Source organism: Emydura macquarii, unplaced genomic scaffold, assembly GCF_026122565.2.
Source record: "Emydura macquarii macquarii isolate MOO-44397 ecotype Brisbane River unplaced genomic scaffold, CSIRO-AGI_Emac_v2 contig_3348, whole genome shotgun sequence".
Lineage (NCBI taxonomy): Eukaryota > Metazoa > Chordata > Testudines > Chelidae > Emydura > Emydura macquarii.
In genome coordinates this window covers 6,014,698-6,032,031 of record NW_027133485.1, presented here as the reverse complement: position 1 = coordinate 6,032,031, position 17,334 = coordinate 6,014,698, and the positions used below count along the sequence as shown (strand labels likewise).

Here is a 17,334-nt window from a genome sequence, read left to right as displayed (position 1 = left end):
CTAACATACATCCATTTATTTGAAAGATAAATTTGATGGATGAGTTGTAACAGATTTTTTCAAAATAAGAAAATAAAAGTACCATATGCTTATACTGAGATTCTTTCAAAATACAAAAACATAAGAAAAGTTTAACGGAGCTCTTGGCTACAGAGCAATTTGAGTGACACAGTTCCCTTCCTGCTTCACAGTGGAGGAATTCTTTAATTCGAATTCTATTTTGCTAGATAAAAAATACATCCAATGAAATAACATGAACAAGAGCAACAACACTTAGATCTCATGCAAAACTATTGCTTTTTTAAATGGTGTCATGTATCTTAAAGAGAGAGCAAGTACTGGTGAGGATTTAATGGGTTTTTTTCCTTCATGTAAAGTCCTTAAGGAACATTTTAATATCAAAAGTTATCCATTCCTCTAGTAGTTCAAAAGTGAACTGTTCATCATTCTGTCTTGGGATTCTTTCCAATGTCACTGATCTTGGCGTCTTGATGAATACAAAGCATGCAAATAAGACCATATCACAGTCATAATGACAGAACTTTGCTTGTTAACCAAAGTCTGGAGATGTGGGGATCCCTGGGCAAGACACAAGAAGTTAATGTAATGGTGAGATTTACTAATTCTCAATTAATTCACAACTATCTAATATTTGGCTTTACTTTCTTTTTGTCAATCTCATCTTCACTATCATCAACTTCCTGGATGATTAAGCCAGCAGAGTCATCCTCCACAATTTCTGTAGTTCTTTGCTCTTCATCAAAGTGCCACCTAGAATCCTTGTCCTCTTCTTCTGGTGAAAACACCAGTGATTGTTCAGTCTCCAAGTCAATAGGAATGCTTTCAATGCCAGCATCAGCCAGACACTCATTACACAGTCTGTAGCGCCTTGTTCCTTCTTGCACCACCTGCCCTGTCAGGTCAGTCACGTGGCGTTTACACTTTCTGCATATTGGCTTGCAGGCCTGATGAATCTGAAAATTTAAATTTATAAAACAAATTATCCAATAGCAGAACAAAAATACAAGTTATTTTTCATATTCTAGATCTTAAATGTAACAATTCTGTGATTTAATAGAACTAGTTTCCTTTCATAAGGAGAGAAGGAAACTATAGCATGTACTTTAATTTAATAAACCTGTTACATATTCAGGGAAAATCTTTGAGGAGTATTAATCCCGCAGTATAATCAGTACTATATCTCACATCTAAGATGAGAAGGATATCTGCTGGAAGTTCTAAATAAGATTTAGAGCTTCTGAAAAATGCTAGATTGACAGCAGTATTGATCTAAATCCTCTGTTAATCCAAAACTAGGAATGGCACAAATTTCCCAGCACTACTCATCTTGCCAATAGCTTTTTCTACACTAGGCAAATTAGGACTCAAAATTCACCACTGGTGACTTAACACCTGTTGTAGCATCAGCAGCAGTGGTGTGGAAGAATGGTCAGGCAGATAGGAATTTCTATTGCCATGTCATCTAACTCTTCTGTAACTAGGATTAGACAACTCAGTAATAAAAACTCTTGAGAGTGGCCTGGACAGACTACCTCTGAGACTGAAAAACTAACTCAGTTTCCATACCTATTCAGTCCACAGTCTCTATGTTGGGACTTCCAACAAGATTGTCAATTAGTACAAATGTTGGTGTTGATTTTTGTGAACAGTACTGAGACAACCAGTTCATTTCATTATAGATCATCAAACAGTTTTGGAATGATAATGTCTCTTAGTCACTATCAAAATGAGATAGATGTGAACTACTGTTTTATAGGTGAAAGGCTGTTACACAGTGATTCAGGTGGGGGGAAATGCAAATATTTTTGGAAAGAGATGGGAGCTAGTCAACAACCTTCCATACTTTTTTTTCCTCTGAAAACTAGGAATCATATTTTGTTTTGGTTGGTAGTCTCATCATAATCCCTATAAAAACAATAAAGTGTCCAGTTCACAAACAACTTCACAGTTCTGAACAATTAGCTGTCTTTCTTCAAAAGAGACAGAGAACTGTTATAACAAGATTTCCACAAGTCAGGACTGAGGTGTTTTGTCAGAATGAGGTAGAGAAGCTTAAAAGGAGTTTGCCCACAAACGGTGTCATTTCAGGGGCATAACATTTTGCAAGAGGGAGAAAAGACAAACAACATTGGGAAACCTTTTAAAATAGCAGAATGGACCAGGAAATTTAATTTGAGCATTAGTTATGCAATATATTCTTTCAATATTTGAGTAACATAACTGTACAATAATTGACCACTGTATTCTGAAGACACATGCACCATGCTCATCTTAATAATCAGAGTTATTCTTCAAATCCAAGCAATAATCACAACAAAATGGTTTATTTAAAAATGTTGAGATGCAAATAGTCTAAAGTTCACCCTATTGTTTATTCACAGACGTGACTGGCAGATTTATGCTACATGAATTTTTTAAAAATCCATTATATGTTAAAAAATATACATACTGTTCGAAAATGGCTACGCAGATGTTCTAGTCTGGTGAATCTTTTCCCACATGCCTCACATGGATAGGGTCGCTCCCCTGTATGACAACGAAGGTGACGTTTTAGGTCTGCTTTCCGCTTCACCATATGGGTACAGAATGGGCACTTGAACCTCACATCATCTGTTACAAAACAGACCTGTTAATTTCCAAACGTTTCATGCTTTTTCTTGGAGTGAGAAAAAAGCAATGACTAAAGTTTCAAACCCAAGTGAAGTGTATCAAATTTAGCAGATTTTCTGATGTATAAATGATATTTTGATTATGAATAGCAGGAGGAGATCTAGCAACTTTTTTTTAAGTGAAATAATTGCAGATCTTTCCAATCAACACTGAATTTCCAACATAACTACCTATAGCATTAAAGAATCACAGCCTCACTGGCATACCTTTAGATAATGTATTTCATCAAAATCCCCATTAACTGGTCACATACCAGCCTGGGATATTTTCCCATCATGTTTTACCAGCATATTTGTACACAGAAAGCCTTTTTTCTAAACAATTGTACCCTCCTGCTGTATTGTGTATAGTAGTGCTGACACAATCCAAGGTTTCTGACATTGGATTTTGTTACTATAGAAGCAACTATTATATCACGAACACTAGACAGTGACAACAGTAAATGAATCAAGTAAACAAAACAAAATAGATAAAAAATAGCCTCTGTTTACACAGAAAAGTCTTGGTGACTGTAAGTGATAGAAAAAGAAATCCAGTAAGAGAATGAGAGGTTTTGTCTTCTCTGAAACACTTAAATTATAAAACCCTGTCTCTCAATCCTCAATATAGGACTTCCCTGCTGCCCTCCATCCTTTAATTCACCTCAAGACCTACCTCATGGTGACCTTCCTTGGCCAAGTGTAGCATCATAGTGGCCATTTAAGAGCAAGCTTACACCAGCACATTTGTTGCAGGACCTCAATGCCATGATTGTATAGGGTCCTGGGACTAGGACAGCAAGGCAGAAGAGGCTGAAAGAGATCTGGATGGGGGATCAGGGAGTTTCTCCATTGGTAGATTGGAAGAGGAATGTGGTAGCTATTAAGCCTCTGCTGCCAAGGAACTGGGGAGGCAGTCTGAGGGGGGAGAGACAGCTTAGAAATATTGTGGACCCCAGCAGCCAAGACAACCTGAAAGGACTATTCACAGCCCCTGAAGAAGAGCAGAGGAGAATCTGGTTAAAATGGAAGAACTACTCATAGGCCTTAGTGGGAGGGCTGTGGAAGTCAGAGGCTAAGGTGTGGACAGGAAGAGCATTCCAGTACAAATATTGGAATTCAGCTGGAATATTCATAAACCAGACTATGGAAGGGAGATGTTGTTTTGGAATTCTCTTTGTGTGGTTATCCCAGAGGCACAGAAGGGAGGAAACGGAGGCACTGCCATGCATCCGATAAGGGTCTGACGAAGATGACCTTGTAACACCGAGGCTGAAGGAATTTTCTTCTGAGTTAGACACTACTATATCAACCATGCGGGTAGTGGCACAGCAACATAATAAGTACTTCCTCCCCCGAGGCTGAACTCACTACTTCTGCAATGCTGCCAGTCCCTACCAGCTCAAGGAGATTAAGTGACAGTTTAATAGTACTTTGATAAAATATGGATTTCAAAACTTGCCTAAGTAATCTACATACCAAAGAAAAATGAGAGAATACATGAACAGGAAAGGACTGTTAATACCCTTTTTGATTTTTTTAAAAGAACCGTGGACTTCTCATGGAAAACTTTGGAAAATGTACTTACAATTTTTCTTTTTCTGTTTTGTTTTTTTTGAGGGGAGGATGGAAGAAAGGAGATGTATGATACAGTTAGAAAAGTGGTTCTCAACTTTTTTGATCACACACCTCTTCTTTGTGTCTGTAGCCCTTTAGGCCCCCCCACACAAGTACATATACTGCCACCCAGCTCTGAAGGCAGAGCAGAGAGCGGCGGCCGCTGGCCATGCACCCAGCTCTGAAGGTAGCGCCACTGCCAGCAGCAGCAGGCATTGCCACCCTTACTTCTCTGCTGCTACTGGTGGTGGTGCTGCTTTCAGAGCTGGGCACCGGGCCAGAATATATTATATATATATATATATATTCTATATCCTCCTCAAAGGTGTGTGCCCCCCAGTTTGAGAACTTCTCATTTTGAATATATCAATAATGAGACCAGCCTGATGCACAAGTGCAACAGAAGAGTATGATTGAGCCCTTTCTCATTCCAAAGGCTTGGTCAACTTCTAGGAGGCAGTGCCTAGCAAAAGAGGTCACATACACAGGGGACTGATGTGCCAAAGAAGATATCAAAATCTTATTAAATATAGTGTTTGTTTAATTTTGGATGTAGACAGAATGTCTACCTGGAGTTGCATGTCCATACCCTTAATTTCTTACCAAAGGAAAATTCAAGCTACATGATAGGAAAAAATCCTGAAAACATATAAAGACAAAGGAATAACCTATGCAAGCAGTCATCAAGACATCATTATATAGAATCTTTTCAAGTTTATTTATTAGTTTATAAGTGAACAGTTTATAAGTTGGGCATAGGTTGTTGCAACTGAAGTCCTAAAATGAAAGGTTTGTGGATTATTTCCCTGGAGTCACATCATGGTACTCCCTTTTTTAAAGCAGCAAAAGTTATAAAAACCTAGGACTTGATAAGTTTTAGCACCTGGAAGTTAGATATGGTATTACAAACTCTAACCAAAAGTACAGTAGTTTGATCTCCTTATTAAGACTGCCTTTCCTGTAAGTATGTGCTCAGTTAGTTGTAGAACACAACTTCATGCCTTTAAAGTAGCAGCTCCAACCGATTCAGGTTCTTATTTCCTACCCACCACTATGGTGTATGTGCCTTCTAGTAGTGTGATTTGGTTGTAAATTTGGTTTGGTTGTAAAGAACAACAACAGTTTTTTGTATTATCTGGTACAGCTGTTTTTCTGCTTATAAGGATCATATAATAATGTATTTGAACATACATTGATAACAGTTGAAATGTGCATGTTTCCCATTGCAACTACACATTTGCAGAATTCTGTTAAAGAATTAAGGTCAACAACAACATGAGATATTGTTTCCTGAAGGAGTGGTATGTATTTTTCAGCCGTCTTTACAGCATACCTGAGAGAACCTACCAGTTTGAAGACTCTCTCTGAACTAGTTAGGGACCAATTTACATTCTGGCCTAGTCAAAGACACATATCAGCTAGCTACATGTAACTCAATGCACTCTTTCACTCATTGTTATCAAGTAGATGTTTGGTCTTCTGCCAGGATCATCTTTTGTGAGAGGCTGTTCCATGTAGTAGTCCATCACTTTACAACTCCTCCAGTAGAAGCTAGTATTAGCACTCTAGTGGTGTTGGAACAATTTTAATAGTAGGAGTGCTGAACAAAACTGTAAACCTTGTATATGATGGAAACCACATCAAGCCAGGGGATGCTCCGGCACCCCCAGAAACCCTAGTTCCAGCACCCGTTAGCACTACTAACTAATCATGGCATTTGGCATTGGTACAGGAATGTCTCATCTGTCCTTAGAACTAACAAATGCAGGACATGGTTATTAGAAGAATCCTTTCTCGAGGGAACTTATTTTTAAAGTTTTCAGTGAGGCAGTAGCACCTTCTTAAAAGGGAATCCAGGAAACAAAGTAAATATCTTTCTAGAATGAGGAAATCAGGATAAAACTGACTGGCCACTTCTACTATAAGAATTATCACACGATGATTCACACAGCAATTTTTAAAATGGGCCTGACAGAGTTTATAAATTAAAATGGACAAATCAATAAAAATCTGTTCATAGCAACAATGTAGAACACAACTTTAATGATCTGGAATTCAAAGCCATTACAATGGCCTATCAATATGGGAATGTCTGAATGATTTGCAGTCTGAACATTTAACCCTAGAGTTATCTGGCATTAGTGAAAAAGGTGATTCCAGGTTTCACTGTAGTGCATTACTGTAACTAATTTTTCAGTTTCTAGAGCTGATAATTTTTATTGAGTTAAATGTTGAATCAATTTCTGGACCAAAAATTCTGCAGGAAAAAAAGCATTAAAAAAACCCTAATAGTGAAGGAATAAATGTTTAGTTCACTCTTACCTTCAATCCAACTCCCCATAACACCTAAAATTGTGGGCATACTTGCATACAGCTCATCTGCTTTTGATGATTTAGACTTGTTGGTTGATCTAGATGATTCATGCTCCCGCTGGGTCACTAGCAATCTCCTTGGCAACACCTCTGACCCCAGACCATGTTGATACCCAGCATGGGCAAAGTCTGTATCAAGCTGGGTTTGCTCTTCAGATTGAGAAATGTGACTAGTAGGCTCTGAAGCTCTACCTCCAAGTTTCCGTGATTTATAATGGGGAACATCAGAGGACTGAGGCAATCCAAGGTGCCTGATGCGCTTTTTAATGGAATGCCGTCTTTGAGTCTGTTTGATTAAATGAGATTGTTGGGTGTTCTTTTGTGAAGCTGGGTAGTAGCTGCAATTACTCCAGGAATTTCCACCCACCATAGATACCCCTACATCAGAGTCCATGTGAGAATGTGGGGGGCTGCTTTCTACTCTCCATTCTGTGCTATACAGGCATGGACTCTCAGTTCCATTACTGCTCAGATCTTTTTCTGAAAGACTGAAGAAGCGATCCTTCTCCTTCTCACTGATGTCCAGTGAAGATTTAATGAAAGTCTTACACACACTAATGATATCTGTCATCTGCAAGTAGCTGGCAGCTGACATGACCTCAATCACATTTTGACCAGTAAGAGATAACTTGCCTGAATATACAAAGTCCAGTATGACCATAAAAGTGTCAGGGGAGAACACGTGAAAAGTAGCAGTTGTTGGCTGACTCATGTCTTTTGAGCTCTGAGAAAGGAGCATTTTGAAATAACCACTACTGGCAAACAGCACATTTCGATGTGCTTTGAAGACCTTCCCCTCAACCAGGATACTGCAGTCACAGAATAAGTCTTGCCTGCGCTGCTCATTCAGTTGTTGTAGGAGGCGAGATTGATGAGAAGAAATATCCATTCCAGAGAAGGGTAAACAAGAAGAACTACTCTAAAAAAAATTGAAAATTATATTTATAAAATGGGCAATATGAAAGAAGTAATCTGATTGGCTTGGCAAAGATTTTACCTCTGTGCGTATTCCAGTAGCCATTCCACCTCAAGATGTGATCTTGACAGATTTCACAAACCAAGCAGGGTTGGGTTTTGTCAGTACTTGGTTAAGAAACTGGGGAAAATCCAGGCACTGCCATTTCAGTAACCAACAGTGAAACAAAGCACTAGCATGATGCTAGGGACTCTGTGTGGAAGGTGTCTCCTTTCAGAGGAGAACTCAAGATTCCAGGGTACTTTTGTAGGAGTGTCCTAGCCTGTAGAGTCATGGCCAAATTCCCACTGGGATATTTACATTCTGCCTTCCTAAAATCATCCTTCATTTTCAGTGGATAATTTTATTGTTCAATTCCTATTCTAAAATTGCCATACAGTATTGATTTGTATTGTTAAAAGCTGCTGTGTTACATTTATCAGTGGGTTAAGTACATTATTCCTGAATATATAAATTGGAAAGGTCTTATAGATTCCTGTGGAATGAATGGTGCTACATAAATGTAACTTTTAATACACAAATAGTAATTTGTCACTTCTTAGGCAACAAAGTTGATAAAAAATAGAAAAATATTTAGTTGAGTTAGTTGAGTAATATTTTTTAGAAGTGTCCAAAGTGAACACTTATAGTCTTATATAAAGGATGGGTGATGCTGGAACATATTGCTGGAAATACTGTCAGCATTTAGCCACTGAAAGTAACACCATTCTTTTTAAACAGAATATTTTAAAAGTACTATCCATTTTTGTTATCTAATACCAATTTCTATTGAAAGAAAATGTAAGCAGCAGTCTACTCTGTCCTTCGAATTTTCTTTCCACTACTCAAGACCTCATGTCAGAGCTACTTACTTTGGCAAAAAAGGGCTGTGGTTATATGATTGACTTTAGTATTTATCAACATTGCTCCGTACTCAGCTACACAAAGATTACTGCAGAGAAATGAAAGGTGCTCTCTCACCAGGAGCTGGCAAATTCTGCAGTCCTACCAGCCCATATAGCGAGAGACAGGTGCTGTAAATCCACCACGTTTATTGAATGGTCAACTACAGGATCACTCTGATGGCCCCACACCAATATTTTTAGTGAACAGATGTGAAATGATTGCTTAAAAATATAAAAGCCAGAAGAAAATCTATGATGGAATTATACAGTTGGAGTGGTCTATATATATTTATAGCTTCAGCAGGATAGTGGAAATAACATTTAAATGACTGGAAAATTTATGAAGTAGCATTGGAAAAAAACAATCTAGAATGTATTGCTCTTCAAAATAATGAGTGAAATTCAACAGCAGTATATTGACAGTTATCACAAACTCATCAAAACTAAGTGATGCAAAACAGACTATGAACATGATCCTCACAGTTCAGACATGTATTTTAAATCTCCAGTGCATGTTCAGAAGACATCAGTGATCAGGAAATTAAATCAGTATGTCAGATTACTGTTTTAGTGTACATGCACAATACTGTATGCTGTAAGAATTTCATCTCCCCTACATCCCCTGCAACTTGGTAAAGTAGTGAGTCCTCCCCATCTCTGACAGAGTCTAAATGGTCCTTTTTCTTTCCACTGTGCCATTCTCTACTAATCCAGAGAATTAGAGTATAACCAGAAAAGACTAAGCAGCTCCAGCATGGCAGTGCAGAGAACTGGGATGGTCATATAGTAACTAGATGATATTGCACTATATACGGGATGCTGGTGATGTAAGTGCTGAAGAAGAACCATTCACAAGTATTCTCTTCACTACTGTACTCTTCTCTCAGTGTGGTATGCAAAGGAGAAAGCATAGATTTTTACTTCCATGTAACTGTGTTAAACAGAAGCTAGGTGAAGAACACTCTCCATATCAACATTTCTATTTTAAACCTAAAGAGACATAAAAAGCAGATATTCATGGTTAAAGTTTCAAATAATTTTATTTTTGGACAGTCATATTAAAGCAAGAAAAAATATTTTATTTCTTATTGTATAGAAGTGAACACAAACAAAAAAGAAAATCAATAAGATCTGGAAGACTTAAAAACCTAAAGTGACAACAGTGAGAGTTCTGTGGCACCTTAAAGACTAACAATTGTATTTGGGCACAAGCTTTTGTGGGCAGAAACCCACTTCGTCGGATGCATGAACAATGATTTTTAATCATATCTCAAAAGGAAAATAAACAATGCCTCCCTCAGACACAACAGGAAGATGAACTACACTCACAACAGAATGAATATCAATGCGTGGCAGGTGCAACATGGATTCCATACACTGAAGGTGGAGAAACATGCTAGCTGTTGCTAACCCTGTGTGGTGTTCATGTGTGGCTGGAAACAGAAATGTTTGGCAACAACAGGATGATATCTTTGTCCTGAAGTGGACATATGACTGCACTGATGATGCTATAACTTCTTTATCCTTCGGCTGCTGCTTGAGCTAAAGACTTGGATTTGTCCAGATGTCAGTAATATTTGTGTCAGACTCCTTAAAACCCATTTTCAAATCAGAAGCGGCTCGATTGCACACTTGATTGTGTGAGGAAAGCACCTTTCGAAGTCTGGGGCACATACCTGGTATTACTGACTTTTTAAACATCCCATTTCAGCGTCTTGCCTTTCTATGTAAAAAGCGAACAATAAATTCATTGGAGAAAAGCTAGATTCATTACATTTCAATAGGAGCAAAGAATACATTTCTGAGTGGAATGAAGCAGCTCGCTAGGAACTGCCAGGAGATGCAATCAATAATAATAATAATAATAATCCGTGAGCAGCTCTTGAAGGGATGTGGCGCTATCAAATGTAACAGAGTCGAGATGCTCTCTGGACCGCACTTCCAACTCCCGCACCCGGCCGCGTCTGCAAGACACCGCTGCGGGGCGGGTGGGGAATATTTCTCCCCCCACCACAGGCGGACGGGCTGAGATCAGTACCGAAAGGACGGCATGGAGACGCTTCTCTGCACGGAACCACCAGCGCTGTGCGGCACCGCGCCCAGGCACAGCCCGCGCTCTCCGCATCCTCCCGAGCGAGGGGACCCGAGCTGCACCCGGAGCAGCACAACCCGCCCGTGGGCACCAGCCCGGGCTCCCCGCCTCCCACCCCGCGGCATTGGGGGACGGCGGCTGTCACTCACCCGCACGCCCCGGCCCTGAGCTGGTCGCTCAGCCACCGGCAGTTTGCAGGGACGCCCGACGGCGCCAAGCCAAGCGGGCCGGGGCTGCCGGGCGCCTCCGGACCTTCACAGCCCGCCATCGCCGCCCGAGCGCCCGGGAGGGAGGCGGGGGAGCCGGAGCGGGCCAGCGTCTTGGGACGCGGCTGCCGCATCCCCGGCGCTCTCGCTCCCCCGTAGGCACCAGCCTCCCCGCTCCGTGCGGCGCCCGCCCGGCATCTCCCTCCCCCGGTGGCCCGGGCAGCCTCCGAGGCTCCCGCGTTTGACACGCGCGTCTCCTCCCCCCTTCGCCGCCGCCTCTCCAGCCCCGCACTCGCCGCCCGGCCCCCGGCCCAGACCGACCCTTTGTTGCCATGCCCGGCCCCGGCCCCGGCCAGCCGCGCCCGGGGCTGCAAATGGCGCCCGCTGGGGTCCCTCCGCAGGCGCGGCTGGCTCCGGGCTGGCGGGGAGCGGCGCCCGCGGAAGGGCCGCCGCCCCCTTGGGGCCTGGAGCCGGCGGGAGCCAGCCGCTGGCCCCGGCCTTCGGCTCGCTCGGCTCGGGGCTGGGGCCGCTTCAGCGCCCGACGCCCGGTCCGGCCCGCTGCGGAGCCGCCACTTACCGGCTGGGTTCGGCGGGCTGCAGCTGCCGAGCCGGGGAGAGCAGGAGGCGGGTGTGGGATCCCCGAGCCCCGGGGCTGGGCTCTGCTCCGCGCCCCCTGAACGCAGCTGGCGGGGCCCGCAGCCCGAAAGGGAGAGAAACAAAAGGTATTTGCTGACGTGGGCGCTGGGCAGAGACGCCCGAGGGCTGGGGACACAATTAAAGGGGCAACGCACCGACTGCAGCAGGCACAACCCAGCAGCTTCCGCTGCCTGAGCTTCCCTGGCGGTGCGGCGCTTTCCTGTGCTCACACCCACAGTCCCACATGCTCCCCAGCAGGGAACGTCATGCCCACAGGCCCGTGCCCCCCGCCCGCCCGCCCGGTTTCTGTAAGCCTTCCCCCGGCACGGACTCAGACTGCCCCCATGGCGCACACTGACAGCGGTGTTAGGTTTTACATTTCCCCCTTCCCGGGGTGGAGAACAGAGACTGCCCCGCGGCAGTGAAGTGTTTCCTATTCAACGGGTCAGCCCCTAGAGCGCCGTAGGACACCAGCGACATGGGGGCTTGATGTGAACGAGGAGACTCCAACTTTCAAATCGAAAGGGCACCTCTTGTTCCCAGCTGTAGACTGGCTACTCTCTCACCCGCTATGCACGCTCCTTGCATGGGCTAGGATGATGGAGTGGGAGACAAGCCAACCTGTCTTCCTTAACTTTCTTTTAAACTATCTATCTATCAGAATGCTTTGGTTACAGCTTAATTTTCATTGTTTCACGTCCCTTGAAGTGGGAATTGCAAATAAATTATATGGATATAAATATTTATAGTTTCACGGTATCTTCCATTATAATTCCCCTTGAAACGTTATATACTCCACAAGAAAATCACTGAGACAAATTACAGCTCTGATTCAGAAAATCCCACGGGGCCACCACCATGCCATCTACTTAAATTATATACCTGACATGTCTATGGGAAGAGAAACAAAATCATACTCTGTTCTTCGTGTTAGTGTAATATTTATTTCATTTTTGTTTTCTGTTCTTTAGCTATAAAAGAACTGGACTACATACAACAATATAAACATATAATACATATACAATTTAACATACAATAAAGACATTAAGTAATGCACCACTGTAGAAAAAAAAGTTACAAAAAGCACTTAAAGATTTGTTCCCCACCCCTTAAAAAGGGTAAACTGCTGCTGTGGTGGTGTACATAAATTCTTAACTTTGGTTTCATTTATTTTTAACTCATCCACCTTGACGCGCACAGGTACCCAAAAGTCTCAGTCAGATACACTTGGAAACCTGGCAGCCAATGACAAAGTGTTATAGCCACTTTCCTATTAGTGACTTGTGAGAAATGTCCAGTTATAAATCTCCAAAGTTCTGCCTGTCTAGCATTGCTTCACCTATTGCACACTGAATTGTCTAGATACCGTGCTAGTATCTTTTGTCAGACACTGGAAAGATCCTAGCTTTAAATCTACATAGTAAGACGATTGGCCCTCAGTGCTTACGGAGCCAGAAGATAGATTTTTGTTGTTGTTTTAAGTTGTGCACCTTATTTGCTATTACATGGTGAAAAAGAAATACTGGGGCACTTTTTAAAACAAGAGTCAAATTTCTCCTGTATTCTTAATTTAACAGTTAATTCAACAAATAGAATTGAAATAGTGAAAAAATACCCATAATCAGACTTACAGAGAAAGTGGGGATAACTGAAGAATTTCAGGCACAAAGATTCAGAAGATAAAAAAAGAATGTTTTCTTTCTAGCAATTAATACTATAGTAAGTTTTACTTATGGTTTAACCAGTTGATCAATTTCAAGATGATGCATTACCCAGTAACCTGCAGAAAATGTTTGCAGCTGTACTGGTGTTCAAAAGTGGAAAAGGTACAAAACACCCTTTACTGGATCAAAAAAGTAATTTACAGTGCATAGAGTCCAATGGACAGACTTCTGCCTGAGTATTTTGGCTCACTGAGGCGCTCAGGTTCACCCACATGAAGGAATTTACAGGATTGGCACTTGAGTCAGAAGCTTACGGCCAGAAAAGTTCTGACATCAGGCACTGGCTCAAAAGATGATAGATTAATTTCTTGGTTTAGTGAACATTCTAGCTTTCGGTTTAATACCTGGCTGAGTCCCAAAAGCTAGGGCATTCTAAATTTGTTGATCCACTAAAGATGTCACGTTATCCACCTTACCCAGTAATCAAAGTTTAAAAACAGCTTAGCTATTCTAAGGCAAAAAGTTTACATGTGAACAATATGTAGTGTGTTGTGGGGTTGTTTGTGGTTTTTGGTTTCCTCCACCCCACCCCCGTTAGTTATTTGTGCTCAGAGAAGAAAGTTGATTTCAATATCAGTGACAGTCAATTACACAAAAATTAAGCTTTGATGTTCGCATGATAAATTTCTGGTTCAGCGTTACTGAATAGCTAAAAATTCAATGCATACTAAATCTGATCATTCCAGAGCTTGGAGAACTTTTCAAACTGATTTGGACCCTAATCCTTACATGCATGTTAAGCTTTATGCACATGAGTAGTCCCATAGTGAATGGGGCCACTCACATGCATAAAGCGAAGTGTGTATGTAAGTCTTTATGGGATCTGAACTTTAGCCAGTTAAGTTACAAGCATGAGAAAAGTGTGATTTCATGTATCTTGATGGTTCTCTTGTAAATCAAAAAAATTCTGCATCACGTTTTGCAGGTCCATAGTTTAAGTCAAGATGTAAAATGCTGCCTCTGGGTATTTTGGGATAGATGTTTAAGTGGCTACGTACTGCATTAGTTGTTTTTAATCTGCTCCTGTGCATACATCTTAAAACAAAATTTTAGTAAGAAGCAAAGGTGTTATAATCACTGTCAAGAGCCTGTGTTTTAAAGAGTGCTCGAGTTAGCCCTGGCAGCAGAGAACACATTGACTATACTCCATCCTATAACAAGATCCATTCAGGCAGATGTGTATGCCTGCATGGCGCTATTGGCAGGACTGGCACTATATTTCTCTACTTACCTATATTCATTTAAGAACAAGTGAAATCTTAAGCTCTATTACATGTTTTTAAACACCTCCACCTATTTAAAGTCTATGTTTCAAACAATACAAAAACTGACTGAAGCAAACAAAAAATGACTCAGTTAACTGATTATGGCATACTGTGTTAACAATGCTTTACACTTTCTGATAAGGCTTTAAGATAAAGAAAATAAACACAACATACATTTAATTCAAGCTTATGATATATATCAAAGTGAAGAGGGACATCCAATTTAAATTTTGCTCCAAATTTAGTTTTGCAATGACAAACTTTTACAGTGTGACCAACAAACGTTTCCTCACATTAATGATTCCAATGATAAAGGTTAGTTTTAAACTTTTGAACAATGTTCAAAAGGATGATTGAGATGCTAACGGTGCACTCAAGGAAGACCAGGCCATTGTAGAGAAACTAAATATATTCTTTGCATCAGTCTTCACTGCAGAGGATGTGAGGGAGATTTCCACACCTGAGCCATTCTTTTTAGGTGACAAATCTGAGGAACTGTCCCAGATTGAGGTGGTGGTAGAGGAGATTTTGGAACAAATTGATAAATTAAAACAGTAATAAACAGAAACCGTAATAAGTCACCAGGACCAAATGGTGTTCACCCAAGAGTTCTGAAGGAAATCAAATATGAAATAGCAGAACTACTAACTGTGGTATGTAACCTATCATTTAAATCAGCTCCTGTAACAGATGACTGGATAGCTAATGTGTCACCAATTTTTAAAAAAGACTTCAGGGGCAATTCTGGAAACTACTCAGGCCGATAAGCCTAAACTTCACTACTAAGCAAATCGGTGAAACTATAGTAAAGAAGAGAATTATCAGACACATAGATGAACACAATCTGTTGGGGAAGAATCAACATGGCTTTTGTAAAGGGAAATCATGCCTCACCAGTCTAATAGAATTCTTTGAGGGAGTCAACAAACATATGGACAAGGGTGATTCAGTGGATATAGTGTACTTAGACTTTCAGAAAGCCTATGACAAGGTCCCTCACCAAAGGCTCTTTAAGCAAAATAAGGAGTCATGGGATAAGAGGGAAGGTCCTCTCATGAATCAGTAACTGATTAAAAGATAGGAAACACAGGGAAGGAATAAATGGTCAGTTTTCAGAACAGAGAGAGGTAAACAGTGGTATCCCCCAGGGGTTTGTATTGGGACCAGTGCTGTTCAACATATTCTTAAATGATCTGGAAAAAAGGGTAAACAGTGAGGTGGCAAAATTTGCAGACGATACAAAATTATTCAAGATAGTTAAGTCCAAAGCAGATTGCAAACAATTACAAAAGGATCTAAAAAAAATGGGTGTCTGGGCAACAAAATGGCATATGAAATTCAATGTGGATAAATGCAAAGTAATGCACATTGGAAAACATAATCCCAACAATTCATACAAAATGATGGGGTCTAAATTAGCTGTTACCACTCAAGAAAGATCTTGGGAGTTGTCAAGGCTAGTTCTCCGAAACCATCTGCTCAATGTGCAGTAGCAGCCAAAAAAATCTAACAGAATGTTAGGAACCATTGGGAAAGGGATAGATAATAAGACAATACATATCATAATGCTACTATAAATCTATGGTAGACCCACACCGATCTGGTCTCCCCATCTCAAAAAAATATATATTGGACTTGGAAAAGGTACAGAGAAGGGCAACAAAAATGATTAGGGGTATGGAAACAGCTTCCATATGGGGAGAGATTAAAAAGATTGGGACTTTTCAGCTTGGAAAAAAGATGACTAAAGGGGGATATGATAGAGGTCTATAAAATCTTGACGGGTGTGGAGAAAGTGAATAAGGAAATGTTATTTACTCATTCACATAACACACTAGGGATCTAGGGATCATCCAAGAAAATAATAGGCAGCAGGTTTAAAACAAACAAAAGGAAGTACTTCTTCACACAATGCACAGTCAACCTGTAGAACTTGTTGCCAGGCTGAAGGCCAGAAGTATAACTGGGTTCAAAAAAGAACTAGATAAGTTCCTGGAGGATAGGTCCATCAATGTTTATTAGCCAAAATGGTCAGGGATGCAACCCCATGATCTGAATGTCCCTAGCCTCTGTTTCCCAGAAGCTGGGAGTGGACAACAGGGGATGGATCACTTGATGATTGCCTGTTCATTACCTTCCCTCTGACGCCCCTGTCATTGGCCACTGTTGGAAGACAGGATACTGGGCTAGATGGACCATTGGTCTGATGCAGTATGGCTGTCCGTATGTTCTTAACAATTCCCATGTACTATTTGAAACCCAAACAGTGCAGCTCTAAGGCCCCCAAATAAACAAGAATTGTCATGATCTAAACTGCAAGAAATGTAAAAAGTAAATTGGGTTTCTTAAATTTTCACTTAATCTAAAGGGTTACAAAGCAACAAAGGTGCTCCTTGCTTACAGACAGCCCCCCAACCTGAAGCAAATACTCACCAGCAACCGTACACCATACAACAAGAACACTAACCCAGGAACCTATCCCTGCAACAAACCCCGTTGCCAACTCTGCCCGCACATCGACTCTAGTGACACCATCACAGGTCCTAACTGCATCAGCCACACCGTCAGGAGCTCATTCACCTGCACATCTACTAATGTAATATACACCATCATGTGCCAGCAATATCCCTCTGCCATGTACATTGGCCAAACTGGACTGTCACTACGCAAAAGAATAAATGGACACAAATCAGCCATAAAAATGGTAACATCCATAAACCAGTCGGAGAGCACTTCAATCTCCCAGGACACTCTGTAGCTGACTTGAAAGTTGCCATACTTCTACAAAAAGAAAACTTCAAAAACAGACTTCAGCGAAAAACAGCAGAGCTGGAACTCATATGCAAACTTGACACAATCAGATTGGGTCTGAATAGGGACTTGGAATGGTTC

General features: G+C 41.2%; 1 protein-coding gene across 2 annotated transcripts; it reads right to left on the bottom strand.

Annotated features, from left to right (window-relative positions):
* On the bottom strand, positions 1-8,723 carry LOC137143772 (zinc finger and BTB domain-containing protein 8A-like). 2 transcript variants are annotated; one of them, XM_067533752.1, is made up of 4 exons: positions 6,746-8,721; positions 5,057-5,063; positions 2,471-2,647; positions 1-974 (listed from the first exon to the last, which is right to left on the bottom strand). In XM_067533752.1, exons 1-4 carry the CDS (start codon positions 7,546-7,548, stop codon positions 642-644), a joined length of 1,320 nt encoding a protein of 439 aa, XP_067389853.1. In that variant the 5' UTR covers positions 7,549-8,721; the 3' UTR covers positions 1-641. The 2 variants fall into 2 exon arrangements, with proteins under 2 accessions (XP_067389853.1, XP_067389852.1); XM_067533751.1 differs by lacking the exon at positions 5,057-5,063 and having other exon boundaries at positions 2,471-2,631; positions 6,609-8,723.
* Positions 8,724-17,334: the final 8,611 nt, after the last annotated feature.

What these genes read in the sequence shown, in the direction of transcription:
- LOC137143772 (XM_067533751.1), bottom strand. Translation starts at nt 7,548, where the DNA reads ATGGATATTTCTTCTCATCAATCTCGCCTCCTACAACAACTGAATGAG. An exon ending in TATGGGGAGTTGGATTGAAG is followed by an intron (nt 2,632 to 6,608) that starts GTAAGAGTGAAC and finishes GTTTTGTAACAG; the next exon opens with ATGATGTGAGGTTCAAGTGC. An exon ending in TGCGTAGCCATTTTCGAACA is followed by an intron (nt 975 to 2,470) that starts GTATGTATATTT and finishes TTAAATTTTCAG; the next exon opens with ATTCATCAGGCCTGCAAGCC.